Raw genomic sequence first — 16,505 nt, 5'->3', positions numbered from 1 at the left:
GGAAGAGTGCTGTGAAATGGGTTAGCTATAACATGATTTTGCACCCTTGGTTGAGAGTGCCCAGCTAAGAGAGATGGGAGAAACAAGAAACATGGGTGATAGTGAGAGCACAGCAGCAAAGGGCAGGTCCTAGAGGAGCACAGGCAGGAAGAAAAAAACAAGCAATGCACAAAAAAAAAAAAGGCATAAACACCTCAGGCAGGGAGGCAGCAGGATTCCACCACCACCCACCCAGAAAAGGAAAATAGATCAAATCTTTTGATGATGAGATCTACTGCTCGGCGTCTGGGAGGGAGCAGTGAGTGACTCGGAGGAGGTACCTTTCAAAACAACGTAAGGAACAATTTTCCTTCTGCAGGGGATGGACTGAATGGCTTTGGCTAGGTTTCCCCAAAAACCCTCTTCCTAACTTCTCCATCCCAAGTCTTTTCATCCTTATCTGAGACAGAACAGTCTGGGCTTGACCCGCTGGGGCAGTTGGAAACATTGTGTTTGACTTCTGGGACAAGAGCAGAGGAAGGACGGCAGGAGCTGGCACAGAGCTGCTCTTATCAGATTAAATCTTTGAAAGGTGGCCAAGAAAACCTCCCTGGGCTTTGCTGTATTCACTGTTGCTAAACTCACTCTGGGTGGTTTGTGGTTACTAGTATTTGTCATCTGCCGCAGGGCTATGAGGACAGCATTGCTCTGAATCCCTCAGTCTCCTCTGCACCAAAATCACTATCCTCCTCCCTGCTGTTTTCCAGTGCAGGTGACTGGTAAATTGTATTTCATAGCACAGCAAGCACATCTGGGAGGGTGAGAATAATACTATGTGTCATGTTTCTTCAGCCTGCCAGGCAAGTTTTCAGGGAGCAAAGCTCAAAAAATGTGCAGTCCCGCAGGTCAGCTCCCTGCCTTAGGCACAGGGGAAAGTCAGACCTGGGTATGGCCTCCCTCTATGTGCTGGCATGTGGGGGAAAGATAGGAGGTCTTTAACGTTATTTAGTTATAATGGCATGTGTGAAATATATCCTGTGTTTTTTTCCTCTTTCTTATTCCTCCACAGCCCCAATATCAGGCTTTTGTACTGCAGGGTAAATTCTGGGCCATGTGCAGGAGGATGCAAAGCATTGCTGGAGCCAAGGTGCTGCTAAATCAAATGTTTTAAGTCCCTAACAGAGGGGTGAGGTTCATCCAAACACAAAACACAAATTATAATGTTTGCACAGCAAAATGAGGAATCTCTGTGTGACTCGAAGAAGCTTCTTCACCCCTGACTTCAGCTGGGATGTGAGTTTCTGAGTCCTGAATGCTCCTTTGAAAATATGCAGCTGCCACTAGTGAAAAGCCTCCAATTGCTTCAGCTGCTACAGTACTCAGGCAGTTTTTAACCCATTCCTTTGACATTATTTTTGTCCTTATTTTTGCCTGTAGTTCAAACCTAGCCTAGGCCCTCCCGGGTAATGGCTGTCACATGAGGAACAGTTTGGTCATCGAGAAGGCCATTTTGATTTTCTTCCTCTCACAGTTAAGGATGTTGTTTGTTGTGACAGATTCAAAGCAGAAATAGTGTGTCCTTGAAAAAGACTAGTTTATTTTATCACGCTTTCTGCTCACACAAGCATGCTGCCAGGTGCTGCTTTTGGATTTGCATTTATTCTAAAACACGAGATGCATGTGTGACAAGGATTTAGCCAAACATCTCTCCAGCTCACCCCTCTCCCTTCATCATTTAATGAGCTTTCTGCCAAGAACAGACCTGCATCTCCTAAACTCAGACTTTAAATTACACCTGTAAGATGGCATGCATGAGCGCACACTGTTGGCATTTGAAAGACCTGTTATTATTTACATTTTATGACAGCTTTGAAAGCAATGTACAGCTAAACAATATATAGAGTTGAAATATTATAACTTCACTCCTGTCAAGAATAGTATGGGAGAAGAAACATTTGCTTGCTATGATGGCTTTGCATAGAATTGTAGTCTCTCTGTCAATGACCATTGAGGCTGCCGGTTTCTGTAACCTCCATTTTCAGAAGGCAGCCATGACCAGGAGCCAGCAGTCCCTCCATGCTCAGCCACGCTTGCAGGTACACTACATTTCCTGCTTTAGTTGTTTTAAGCTTGTGATGTTTTCTGGTATGAAATACAAGTGGCAAAATGACAAGAGAGCAGTGACGATGTGGTCGGAGAGTGCCCTTTGGGAAAGAGGGTTTTCTTGTATTCAGAGGCATGCACAGCTTCGAGGGAAATAGCCCTGGGAGGAAGTGAAGAAGAGGGAATGGGAGAGTTACTGCTACCCTAAGGAGTTAAAAGGGCAATGAAAGATGAAAGAGAGATGTACAGATGAAAGAGAGATACTCCATAAAAGTCCATGAATAAATGAAGTGGTGGACAGAATCAGTGCTAACTCTAACATGTCTGAGTAACATGTCTGAGGTAGGGAATGGCTTTATAAAAGCTTTATTTAAAAAAAAGAAAGCTTTTAATGAAAAATGGAAAAGGGTGGGCAGTGATGAAATCATGTTTTGTAAAGATAGTCATTGATGAAAGGCAGAAAAAAAGGCTGCCAGGAGGAGTCTGAATATATGCCAAGTAATAGGTCTGAATGAAATTTGTTTAATGGCATGTCAAGAGTTTGTTAGCAAACCTACCAGCTTTTTAATTTCTCTTTCCATGTGTTTTTGTATATCCTTACCTATTACAGTGTTCTGAAAGACTTGTGAGTGGAGAAAAAAAGACAAGAAAAATGTACTAACTTTGGAAATTAAAAAGGATGAGAGTAATGATCCTGGAAATTGCAATCCAACAAAGTGGAATGTAGTCTTCAGTTAGATAATAAATCAGATTTTTGCAAAAATCCTGTTAACAGAGGATTACAGAAATGTGGCCAAAAAGTAATGTTGTTTTTTACAGATCAGATCTTCACAGATAAACTAGACTGCTTTTAAAATGATTTTTTTAGTTACATAGGATAAAAGGCCACAGCATGCAATTTATACTTGATCTGTAAAGATATTAATAAAATTGTATATTTCCCAGAACTTTTCCTTGGAATATATATTCAGCGTACCTCATGTGTGCCCATCCCATTGTTATAAAAAAAAAAAGTTATGTGAAGAACTGAAATCAAAATGTCAGGGATCAATGTTCGGTGTCACGGTTATTAACTCATTAGTGATCCAGAATGAAGGATTAAGTCCATGGAGGCAGCTGCGTTTGGAGGTGCTGACAAGGGGCATAGGAAGAAGCAGTGAATGGGAGCACTGCATTGTGTAAGGTACCAGCACAGAATTAAATGAAATGATCTGCCTGAAATGCTAGCTAGACTAGCTAAGAAGGATCTTTAAGAACTGATGAGTCTATGGAAGACAAAAACATAACAAAAGAGCCTGGCAAATGGGAGGAAACTGAGCAAGAGATGAAGTCTGACATGGCAGCAAAAAAATGTGTTGCAGTGATCATCTCCAGATGAGAACAGTAAAGAAAGGACACTCTCACCCCTTTAGACAAAGAGTTTGTAGCAGTTTGTTTAAAAAATGTATCTCCTGGTGGCTTCTCATTGCTGCTGCTGCTGGAACTGGGTCATGCAGATGGGAGAACTGTGATTCAGGTGCACAGCTGTCCATGCCCACCACAGTAGCATGGGCAATGAGCAAAGGAGCAGTGAGGGAAAGAAAGGACCAACCATCCTGATGATTGTAGTTTCATGGCATTGCCAGAACCAGAGCTTTGGAAGAGACGACATCAGATGTTTAGGATGTCTCTCATCCGATGTTTAGAAAAGGCTTATTTTTTGTCTACAAGATGCTGATGTTCTTGCTGTGGGTGTTTGACTCTTCCAGTCTTACATTTCTGGTCAGGTTTTCTCTGTAACAGTGCACAGTAAAATCTCAGGGAGAAAATGAGCAAGGGTCAGGCAGGAAGGTTTCTTGTGTGCATACATGACAATAGAACTTGTGCTCTAGAAAAGTCAAACATCATGGGCACTGGAAACAGCATAAAGTCAGGAGGGAGGTCTCCCCTGTTAGATGCTACTACCAGTGCATATGTTTCTGGAAAGAATCGGAGGGAAGTGTTTTTAATAGATGAACAGATGAGGCTGCTTTGTTGCTACTTTCCTTGGTTAGTCCATGTATTCACTTTCCAACCCCCTCCCCCCGCAGTTTTATATCATGGCATCTCTAGATGACTAAATCACTTAGGGGCAATTTTTTGAAGACGTGTGGATGTTTATTTTCTGTCTATGAGCATCCAGATCCCTTTAAAAAAACATCCCTTAGGCCAAGCTATTATGTTTCCTTCAGTCTTCACAAAACATTATCTTTGTTCTTCTAAGTTACTAGCTTTCTAAAATGCATTGCATCTCTCATCTGTCAGGCCTGAAAATAATGGCCAGCCAGGCACTTTTTCTAATCCACAAACACCTCCCCCTGCCCAAGGAAGGGTGTGTTACCAAGTAGTCTTTCGAGGTCATATCTATATTTCGCTCCAAAACCTGCTACTACCAAACATGATCCTTTTCCCATTGCCACAGTAGGTGCATAGCATTGCATACTAGGGATGTTGTATACTGTCCTTGTTGAGAGAGGTGATATGAGCAGAAGATGCGCAGTTTGTGGCTAACCATGTCATATTTGTTGTTTGCCCCATCTCGTCTGAGTTGGATTTGACATTTATGCGATTTTGTCCAGACCTGAATCTTTTTGGTATGATACAAAAAATGCAGACAAGGACTGGCTCATGGTTGTCTTCCAGTATTAGGCCTAGTTGCCTGTGGCCCTCTCTGTCCCACTCATGGGGAGCCACGGCCATCAGCCATGTCAGTGGCCAGACCTTGCCAGCAAGAACAGGGAAACAGCCCAACCTTAGCAATTAGGTATGAAATTGGCAACTTTATCACACATTACTTTCACGATTACATTTGCCTGCTCTTTACTTTTTAACCTGGGAGCCAGCTGCAGAAACACCAGATGGCTACAGTCAGGGTGGGATTTGGAGAAGGCTATGCAAGCTGTTATGATGAGACATGCTCAACATCCCACCAGCAAGAGACATCTTGACCGCTGGTATTTTGTTGGAAGATGTTTTTTGGTTTTTGGTTGGGTTTTTTTTTTTCATAACTAAATCTGAGCCACTTATTTAAAGAGATGCAGTTATTTTTGGAGTGTCCTGCAAAATTCTGAAAGGACCTGACACCAGGCATTTCCTCTTCTATACATACTTATACCTGGCCAGTGTTGGTTAATGTGTGACAGCGCTTCAGGTTGAAGAGTGGTCAATCAAATAGGCTCTGGAGATATAGATGTGCAGGTAGAAATGGAAGCCTGACAGCTGGAGAGATGGTCACTCAGGCAAGGGAGGCCGTGACCCACCTCCTGGTGTAGCACCATGACAGCTCAGACCCACCATGCAGAAGAAGCAAATGAAGGACCAGGCAATTGTGAGAGGGAGGTATTGGGTGTTTCTACTGTAATTTTTTTTTTTCTTTAAGGCTTTCACATTCCCTTTTTCAAATGTTTTTCTGCAGTAGCTGGAACTGGAGAGGGGGAGATTGGAGTCACTCATTCCTAGAGCTGGGGCTTGCAATAAGCATCCAAAACTGCAGAATGCGTGCAAAAGAGACTGGGAGTTGGCATCACTTGGCAAAACTTATTCTGTCATTCTTTGTGACCAACTTGAGTTGCACCAGTGATTATCAGTCTCAAAATCTAGCATAGGTCCCTTTGGTAAACTTGTGTTTTTTAATGGAGTTAGTGGCAAAACTAGTAATACTATTAAAGCCAGAAGGACCAGTGCTTTGATTCTCTAGTTTGGCCACCTGACTTGGAGTTTTCTTTGTGTGCTTGTGTATCAGGCCCATTGCTAGGGCTTGCTTCAGGCACAGCACCTCCCTTGCCACTCTTCCCTCAACCTTCTCAGATGTCGCTGTTGATGGTAACAATAAAACCAAAGAAATAATGTGATTCTGTTGATTGACAAGAAGGTTTACAAGGTATCTTGATCCTGAATGTGTAACTGGGGCCATGAGAGTCTTTGTTCCTCGTACAGGAAGACCATGAGGAGTCTGAAGAGCAACTAAGCTGGCATTCATGCCCAGAAAATGAAGCACAACAGTTGTTTGCATTGCTTTATTATAGAGAAAATATTAAAATCAAAATTTGATTTATTAGCATTGTGAGAAGTGTACAGTCTAACCAAAGTCAAGTTTAGTATTTTCTTGAAAGTAATGTGTTTTACATCAGCAGCAATGTTTCTGCAACTTGTTTCATTTATCAGAAGAGAGCATTTGATGCTACTGCTTTCTCCATATTAGGTAAAAGCTTTAATAAAACATTAAGAAATTTCCATAGCTATTACTGAATGTCTAGAGACACTCGTAGATGTTTTGTAGTCTTTTATATACTGAGCATGTATCTTCTTTACTTCAGCCTAGCTCAGTTCTTTTTTGTATTTGGAATCACTTGGGCCCATGAAGACCAGGTGATAAAAATAAAACAACAAAACAAAAAACCCAACCCAAACCAAAACTGTGTGCTTGCAATATGCCCATAAGGCAAAAAAGACCATTTGAGCTGCATTAGGCAAAGTATTGCCAGCAGGTCAAGTGAAGTGATCCTGCCCTCCTTCTCAGCACTGATGAGACATATCTCAGTGTTTGGTCCAGTGCTGGGCTACCCAGTACCAGAGATATAGGGACTTACTGGAGCCAGTCCAGCAAAGGGCCACAATAAGGGATTCTGAAGCATCTTTATGTGGGGAGAGGCTGAGAAAACTGGGGCTGCCCAGCCAGGACTAGATGTGGTCCAGGAGATCTTACTGATGTGTGTAAGTACCTGACTGGGGGTGGCAGAATAAAGAAGATGGAGCCAGGCTCTTCTGAGAGACATCCACTGACAGGACAAGAGGCACAATTTGAAATACAGGAAATTACACTTAAATGTAAGAAAAAGTTGTTTGTTTGTTTGTTTTCTTTTTTGTGTGAGGGTGGCCAAGTCCCAGTACAGGTTGTCCAGAGAGGTTGTGGAGTCTCTATGCTTGGTGATACTGAAAATCAGACTGGACACTTGCCATACGCTCTTGTTGCTCTTGGGCTGGACTAGATGATTACCAGAGTTCCCTGCAAACCTCAGCTATTTTGCAGTTCAGTGGTATTCTTGATGCAGCCTGTCTTATCGTTATAAGGGCACTGATCCTGCACATTGAGCAGCTTCAAGTGAGAGCAGACCGTCTGTCTGTTTCTGCTGCAGAACCGGGCAGCTATTAAACAATGACTTGTGCTCACTAATGACATCAAATGGATTTTTAACATGTAAACGAGAAGGAGAAAGCACTGTAACTCGTTATTAGCTATGGGTTTGCCTGAAGCAGATTTCCCATGTTAAAGCACTTAAAAGCAAATATAGAATTTATGATGTGTTGGTAGATTTTAAACTTGAATAACATCCAGTTGTTATAATGGCTAATAATGTAAATTATCTGAGTCAGCCCCAGAGTAAAGCAGTAAATATATCCTGCCCAGACACATTTATTATTTTTTTTCTCTTTCCCATTAATATTTCATCCCCTCGAAGAAATGTTTTCAATGTATTATGTGCACCAGCATACTGCGCTTGTGGTATTCCTGGGTGTCATTTACAAAGAAGCCTGAAGACTGTACCGCTGCTCTGCTGCCTTGACGCTAGCTTCGAAATTGCTTGGAGCAACAACAGCAAGTGTCAACAGGGAGCCGTATTAATTATTTGGAATGTGTCTCATAAGAGGAATCAACTGCTTTTATTGCAGCACGAATATTACTTGAAACAGGAAGGTTACTCTAACTGTTATCGTAATGTATGTGTCATTAACTTTCCATGTTTAGAAAAAGAGATTAACAACCCTGTAAATCGTTACAGTAAATAGATGAATTATAACAACACATTTTTATTATAAATAAAAAGTTTATTTATAAGTTTTATTTATATTTGTAGATTTCTTGATATAATTACCTCCAAATTACTGGAGAAGAATTAAATCTTTAGCAACTGAGAAGCTGCATGGTGGTTTTGGGAACCAAAAATGTTTCACCCAGGTAAAAGCAACGCCAAACTCTGCAAACTGATACCTGTGTCTTCTGCAGGTGGGAAAAACAGATGCATTCGTACTTCATACCACACTTCCTTCAAAAATTGCTGTGACACAGAAATGCTTGCTTCCTTCTGAGAGTGAGATTAACAGATTGAATGGTCTTGTGTGAAACTGGTTGTCTTCTGTGGCATATGGCCTTTTGAGAGAACATCGTGCAAAATACATGTGGTAGTTGTAAAGGAGGTATAACTAAAGGTCAGCACAGTACCTATGTCTGCATGGAAAAAACAAAAGAAATGTGAGCGTTTTCAACCTTTCATCAGGTGTCTCCAAAATAGAAGTTAATTGTGGAAAGTATACAATAGAACAAAATACTGCAAAGCTGTTTTGAATCCAGTGCCATTAAAATCCTTTATGTTTAATTATAGCCCTGATAGATCTCTGTAGGAAACAGTGGAACTAAAACACTTATTTGTCCACAGGGCAGGCTCACCATGGACAGGTCTCCTACATTGCCCCACCGATCCACCTCGATTCAGATCTGGAGAGACCGCCATCCAAGGGTGAGTCAGTGACACAGTCTCCATGCACATGCATTGCAAACCTGCCATAAGCGTGAGTGCAACTCACTTGTTCATAGAGCCTCCACGGTAAAGTTACCACCCTTCATCCAAGGACACTCTCAGGAGCAAATGAATTCCGGCAAGAGAATTGTATGAGAGATGACTATGTCCTATGTGCCCCGTTACGTAGCTTTGAACATACCAGCTTGTTCACAAGTTATTTTGCTTTTCCCATTACTTCTGCAGGGACAGGTTTATCTTTGGTCCTGCTTTCTGCCTTCCTCTTTTCCTTCCTAATGACAGTGCACAGGCACAGGGGACTGGTGGCAGGAGAACTAAAATAAACAACCCAAACCAACCAACGAACCAAAAAGCAACAATAAGCAGCAGTGATGCACAATACAGTTGTTCACCACCCACTGACTGATACTCAGATTCCCCAAGCAGCAGTCAGTGCCTTCCAGGTAATTCCCCCCAGTTTCTGTACTGGACATGCCGTGCTGTGGTATGGAATACTCCTTTGGTTAGTTAGGGTCAGGTGTCCTGGCTGCACTTCCTCCCAGCTCCTTGTGCCCCTTCTCACTGGCAGAGCATGAAAGACTGAAAAGTCCTTGATCAGGGTAAGTGCTACTGAGCAACAACTAAAACATCGGTGTGTTATCAGCGTTATTCTCAGACTAAAGCCAAAACGCAGCACTGCACCAGCTACTGGGAAGAAAAATGACTCTATCCCAGCTGAAACCCGGACACTTTTATAGTGATTGTTACCATTCTGCCTTAACACTATAAGGCTGTGAATATGTGTTTGTGTGCACATGTTTCTCTAAGTGCTCATGATTGAAAAATTCAACATGTTAATGCAGGATTAATCAGGATAGGCACGCTGTCATTATGTAATATGAAGAAAGCTGTCTTCTAAATCTCACTTCTTTATCCATCTCTCATATTCTGGGAGACAAAATCCTTTGTGTTGGTGAATTGCAGCTGCGACTGCAAACCCTGCTCCTCCAAATAGACCAAGGACTTTGTGGGCTAATTGAAAGCATACTGTTAATGCTTTTGGCATGAAAGGCTGTCTTAGTTTTGGGTGAGCATTTCCACCAGGATCCATGTGGATGCTCTAGATCTGTAGCTTGATTGAGTAAACATTTACTGTGTTTTTTCTCTTTGTAAGTGTGAATGTGTTTTCTTAGCTGATGCAGTAACAAAAATTGAGGAATTGACTCTTGTTGTACAGAAGCAGCCCCAGCACTATTATTCCTTGGTGATTTCTCTTGGATCTCTGCAATGTGGAACCATGTGTCGGGTGGTGGAGATTCAGTGTGAGGATGCTGGATTCAGAGTCCTCTCCAAATCTGGTCTTGTCATGAGTCAGAATGGTCACAAATAATCTCCTGTCAGTCCACAACCTCCATTCACCTCCTTCTAAGCCACTTGAAAACCTCCAGTTCTGCGGGAAAGTTTACTACCTTGCTTTTTTAGCAGAGCATAGTCCAGTAAGGCATACACAGTTATGACTTCCAGGACCTTCTTGCTCACGTCTGTCTTTGATGTTGGATGTGATGATTCAGAGCTTACTTAGAATAGGTAAATCTTTGCAGTGGGATCTGGAGCAGTCGATGGAAGACTCAAGGATGTTGAAACAGCAGCAGCCAAGAAAGCTGTGGCTTGCTATCTCCAAGATAGAAGAGCTGTGCATGAGTGCATAGCTGCCTCTGCAAGATGAATGCTGCTGCCACCAGAAGTAAGGCAAAGTGGGTCAGGCAGAACAGTTGCAGCGTGTGCGGAGAAGGTGAAATGGGATTTATCCAATGTAAACTGCTACATTAACTGCTTCCACCAGGGCCTTCACCCCCCCCCCCAAGAGTTCTTAAAGAAAGAGCTGCTCAGGGTGGAAGGACTAATATTACTGCTGCTGCGTGCTGGTAAAAAAGGACTTGAATCCCCTTGTGTAACTGAGTAGGAGAAGGCCAGGGAGGCAGTCAGCTCTAAAGGCATCAATGTATCAGGTGGTGACTAGGGGATGTTAAAAATGTATTAATTGATATTATTACCGATTACTGTCTTCTGGGGAAAGAGCAAGGGTTTCCTCTGGCCCTGAGATCTGTCATGTGAAACAATACTTATGCATCTGCTGCCTCATTTCCAACCTCAGCACCCCAAATCCATTGGAGTGTTGTAAAAATCATGGATGTTTTTTTTTCTTTCCTAAGTCTGTGAGGGTGTTGAAGGTTTTGTTTTTTTTTTGTTTGTCTGCATTTTGTGACACCTTAGGACGTGCTCAGGTCATGTTCCAAGCTTCATCCCATAACCACAAGAGCTATTTAAACAAAGGAGGCAAAATCATCTCTGTCCCGAAGCTCTCGTTGGTTCTTTACATTTCCAACAGCTGGAACTCTAAAAAAAGAGCAGCATTATGACAGTCATCATGCATCACTAATGCTTTTGGCTGTTGCTCTGATGCTTTTCATTTCCCTTCTGCATCCCCCCTTACACTGAGATGAGCACCAGATGCAGGTCAATGTTGCAGTTGGAGTGGCAAAAAAAAGACACCACCATGCAATTTTAATTGTAGCAAATGGAAATAGAGCCAGGGTAGGATTCATAGTCCTCTCTCCAAATCTGGTCTTGTCGTGAGTCAGGTTGGTCACGTACAATCTCCTGTCGGTGCACGACCTCCATTCACCTTCTACTAAACCACTTGAAAACCTGGGATATAAAAGGGGTAGGGATATAAAAGCATCTTTCCTTCCTGGATTATCAAAAAACTATACAGCTTAGTGCTCCTGTGGGCCTATGCAGTTGCAATTCTCAGCTGGCAGATTTACTTGTAACTGCCTCTTCCTTCTCCTTTTTAAAAATTTTATCACTGGTGACATTTACACACATCGTTTATGCATGCAGGGCATTTTTACCTGCCTTTTGGAGTCCTGACGCTGGTAGTGAGGAGAGCATAAACCTCAGTAGTTTGCTAGTACATTAGTGTCATCGTGCATTACGGGGTAATTACTCTGAACCACTGCTCTGTACAGTAATGCAGTAATGACACTGTAAATCACTTAATAGAAATGAGGCCCTGAATCAGCATTTTTTATCAAGACACTTCTTATTCCCCAGTCCCTTTTTAATATGAGGGTGTTTTAAAATTAGTTCCGTATATGAAGCACTGTTAACCATTATTTTTACACCTCCTCTCAGTCTAACGATCTGGATGTGATTACATGATTTTTATGCAACTGTTTACACCATCCGCATGCAAAATAATTGCAGAGGTAGCTGAGACCTCAAGTGGTGATCTCATAGACTGAAGATTAAACTTGTGTTTAAAAATGGATCAGTGGTTACTGACAATAGCAAGGAGTTTTATAGAAGAGGGAGATGCTGATACTCTTGCTTAGAAAGGGATTTTATAGAATTATCATATATAGCAATAAATTAAATTTAGTGTTTGGACTCAAATTCTGCCAGGTACTAAACCACAGAAAATAAGTGAATTAAACTCACTCAATCCACACACTAAAACTATTTATAAAGCTTTATAGAATCAGATTTTAGCATATATGTGGAATCATATTGAACATGAAATATATGCCTGGTGTTTAAAGCTAGACAGTCTGAGGAGCTCTCCTCCTATGTTGAGCTAGCTTTTTGCAAAGGTTACCTTCAAAGTTAAAGCTCAGGGAGTAGTTATGTTGGAGATTGATATGCTTGAAGTCAGTATGTTTCCAAAACATGAATTGGTAAGCAAACCCATGTATTGTTGCCCAGTTGTAGAAATAAATAGCAAAGGAGGGATGGAAGGTTCTCACCCTTATGTGCAGATTTCTCTAACCAGGGAGGTTATTTTGGTCCCAGTTAAGGCACTGTGGGTTTTTTTTCCTGTTAATCACAGCTGTGAGCTTCAGCTTCCATACACACAGAATCTCTCCCTACCCCTTGTGCAGCTATCAGGGAGATAGCCAGAGGTTTTTATGGCTTTTCCCCCTTTCTTCTCCAGCTCAGTGGCATGTCCCTTTATGCTTTCTTCAGTCAAAAGCTAGATCCATTCTGCCATTTTTCTCCCTCTTTGCATTTGCAACATCTGAGGGAGAACTGTTCCTGAATGTTACAAGGACTGTGAAATCTTATTACCAGAAATAGAGCAGGGCTTTGGATGCACACATCCTGGGTCTTTTTATTTTTCCTCTCTCCCAAAGGTCCCAGAGAGGGTCGATGGCTTTGCAGATGATGATGTTGGAGGATCTGACAGCTGGGCTCATTGCACAGCCCCAGTCCTCCTTCCCAGGTCCAGAGAAAGGAGAGCACTGGGCAATGAGGCCCAGTGGCACTCCTTGCCTTAATTCAAGCTGACACACAGGGACACACATCCTGCTTGCCAGGCCCTGAGACACCAGCACCCTTGCCTCTCCCTCCCTGGGCCTAACTATGAGAGAGGTACTGTTGAGGAGCTCCTGCTCTAGGCTGATGGTGACTAAGAACCTCCTTTTTCCAGGCTTTTTCATTTTCTGCTTTAGTTCCCCTGGGAAAGCCATTACCTCAGCTCAAGAGTCCTTTACAGTGTCCTTTTGCTTCTCTCTGAGGTCCTGCTTTTACTCATCCTGCTCCTTCCCTTTAATGTTAGTTACATGTGTATATTTCCAGCTTCTTATGGCAGTATTATTTTCCTGACATCCTTCAGACAGGAGAGTCCAGAGGAGTGGCCAATTCAATGCCTTTGAACCAAGAAAGGGCCATGCACTGGGGGCTGTTTGGGGTCCCCCATGCTTGGGACCCTTATTCCCTTTTTCCCTATGCAATGCCAGGGAGCTATATAGTGTCTGTCTCTTCCTTGGCTGTGTACAGGGTTTTCTTCTTTGCTTTTGCTCAGCCTTTTTTCCAAGTATGGCTGCTCTCAGGGACTCCCCTTCATGACTGCCCTGAGCCCACCAGAGGATCTCACTCCCTCTGCCATGAGGAATGAGGGCTCACTGCAGCAAGCCAGCAACAAACACACCCCGTTTTCTCATCCCACATGTTTTTTCAGACAAGCACAGTATATGAGGCACACAGGTAGCTGATGTTGCACCAGTTGGGTGGGAGATGACTGTTCAACATACCTGCACAGTCAACGGGAAAGTTGTGCAATGACTACGACTCTCATGTGCACTGTGAATTTGCAGCTGTCTTGTTTTGAAGAGGTCTGGACAGATTTGTTTGTTGGGTTGTTTTGCTGTTTACTGGTCATTTGAACTCTGCTTTATGTTGTGATGGGCAGGTTCATCTCAAGCCCTTAGTTTCCAGGCCTGAGATGAGTCTTCAAACAGCTCAGTGTGGTTGATGGTGTTTTGAGTAGTGTGGTAGGTGTGGATGCAGGAATATATTGCCAGGTATGGAGCTCGTTTGGGTTATAAAGATGGTGGAGGGGTGAACTCAGATATATGATGCTTTTCTCAGTCCTATCCAGAGCTCTCTGAAAATCAGCCATAGTGGCTCAGATCCATACCAAAACATCTACCTTCCTGTACTACATTGATTTCCCTGAAGCAGGCAGCATCTTTGAACATTGGCCATGCTCTGTATTTATTAATTCCTCATTAGGTGTCATGTATGATGGTAACTAGTATCATAACTGAGGTAGCCAGAGCTCCTAGAAATCTTGCAGCCAGCCTGCAGTCCTTCTGTTTTCTTCTTATCGTCAGCGAGGTACCATTTTACATCCTGTAGCTACCCATAGGCAGAAAGAGTTAATTGCATGCCGTTCGCTATTTTCTTTTTTACTATGGTGTTGAACTGTTGCTCTCATTTCTTTGGAATGTGTGTTTTTGTTGCAGAGGGGCACCTTGGGGCATTGTTGTTTATTTATAAGATAACAGTGCTTGCTCTAGCAGAAAGCTGGAGCTAACAAAGTCTTTCAAGGAGTGCTAAATCCTGTATGCTGGTCGGAACTGTTCAAAGTATTTACACTTGAAAATATTTAAGGATTTGGGGAGAAGGACATGACACAACATGGTCTGAGAGGTTTTTAACACCTTTCCTATTATTCCTAATCATCTAAAAACAAAATGAAGCATGTTTTAACTAGCTTTTTTTACCAGCTAGCTGGTGCCTTGTAAAGGAGTTTTGTTATGAGAGATCATCATGAACTGATTTGAAGATACTTTGAAATATTATTCTTTATAGTCTGTTTGAAGCAGTCATACAACCTGATAAGCTCAAAATGGACATAGACATCCACCCAGGAGATTCTTTTGACAGTGAGTTTCATTTTCCGCTGTGCTGACTTGTGCCACTTGCCATCAGCGGTGGAAGTTTTCACCCACTTGACAGTGGCAACAGCTGTAAAGCAGAGTCAGCTATGGTGGGTGCATCCTAAAGCATCACTAATCTAAAGTGAATGTCCTATTACCAGCTTGAAAAAAAGCTGCTGAACCAATTCAGTGTGGAAAAAAGAGCACAGTGCTGAATACAGCATGAGACCCTTCTCAAACTAATTTTTTCCCCTCTTTTCTGCCAGACTAATTTTTGGCTACACTTCTCTTTCTGAAATATTTATAGGGCAAATAACTGTTTTAAATGAGCAGATGGGGGAGACATAAGACAAGCTGTTAAATTAATAAACATGTGTGGTGCTTTATCAGTAAGGGAGCCCATTTTGGCATTTCTTCTGGATGATTTGTATGGCCTATCACCATTGCACCTGGTGCAGGGACAAGAAATGGGCACTTAATAACCAAACAATGTGCAAACTCCTTCCATTATAACTTCATTATGTCAGATATAATCATCTATAACTAGATGTCAAATACATAATTTATGTCCAGCTCCCCTGTGGAATAGTGGCCGTATGAATGAATGGACCCATTAATGGGAAGGAGCTTTTACTGTAACTTTTTCCCCTCCTGGTACATGGTCCATTTTGTCATTTGGTGTTAATTCTGGATCATTTCAGGGCTGCAGAAAAATGCCTGTTGTATTTATATTTGTGTAATGGGAGAAGACGGCAAATAAATCATATGAGAGAGCAAATTTCAGGTCTACTGATTTCCTAAGCTATATTCTGGTTTAAAAGAGAATAGTATTGGTCCGCAGTGTTTTGATTGAGAGGCATAACCAGTCCTAATTTTACCTGTTTGAGACATTAAAAAGGCATACAATGTGAGGTAACACTTCCTATGAGAGCCCCCTGCCACAGTTGAAGAGCTTAGCCCTTGGAAAGTCTTTATCTGCCACTGCAGCCATACTGCTTGCATCCTTTGCTGTATGTTGCATCTTCTCTTGTGTTATGTCCTATCGTGCTGATTTCTAGAAGTGCTTCATGATATATGTGATGAAGTGTGTCATCATCACCTGACAGGGTGGAGGATATGACAACGGTGTTTTTCTACAGGAGTCCTTTGGAAACGTGTGTGTTAGAGCAGGACATAGGATCTCACTTGTTCTGTGCAGTGTCTGTGGATATTCACAAATGAAATAAGTACAAATTCTAAAGATCAGGTTGGTGTGGGTCCATTTCAAAAATGCCTTTTATACTTTTTTTTTTTTTTTTTTTTTTTTTTTTTTGTTTGTTGGGGTCCATTTTAAAAAGTCCTTTTTTTTTTTTTTTTTTTTTTTTTTTTTTTTTTATGTGGCCTTCTTTTTGAGTTAAAACCTGGTAGAGAAGTAGATATTCTAAATTTGGGAAGACTATTTATTAGTAATACAGCTAGGAAGCCACCTCTGATATAGTACCATTGGTATATTATTGGTATATTGTTACTTAATGAGAAAACCTGATTCATTCTATTGTAGCTACAGGGGTAGTAGTTGTTTTATTCTTCCGTAAGTATAAATCTGGATAAAAAATTATCCAGCTAACACCATTTATAGTATTTTCTATGCCAGTACCAATTTTTTTTAAGGCTAGAGAATGAA

General features: G+C 41.9%; 1 protein-coding gene across 1 annotated transcript in view; it reads left to right on the top strand.

Moving 5' to 3' along the window:
• The window catches only part of LOC104405414 (latrophilin-3-like), a gene marked incomplete at its 5' end in the record, with an annotated part of 262,781 nt that overhangs the window by 119,155 nt on the left and 127,121 nt on the right, over positions 1-16,505 (top strand). Inside the window, 1 exon segment of the mRNA XM_010014137.1 lies at positions 8,535-8,615. Coding sequence (XP_010012439.1) covers positions 8,535-8,615 — 81 coding nt within the window.

The sequence above is a fragment of the Nestor notabilis genome, unplaced genomic scaffold (assembly GCF_000696875.1).
Source record: "Nestor notabilis isolate BGI_N333 unplaced genomic scaffold, ASM69687v1 scaffold1435, whole genome shotgun sequence".
Lineage (NCBI taxonomy): Eukaryota > Metazoa > Chordata > Aves > Psittaciformes > Psittacidae > Nestor > Nestor notabilis.
This window is presented reverse-complemented; position numbering and strand designations above follow the sequence as displayed.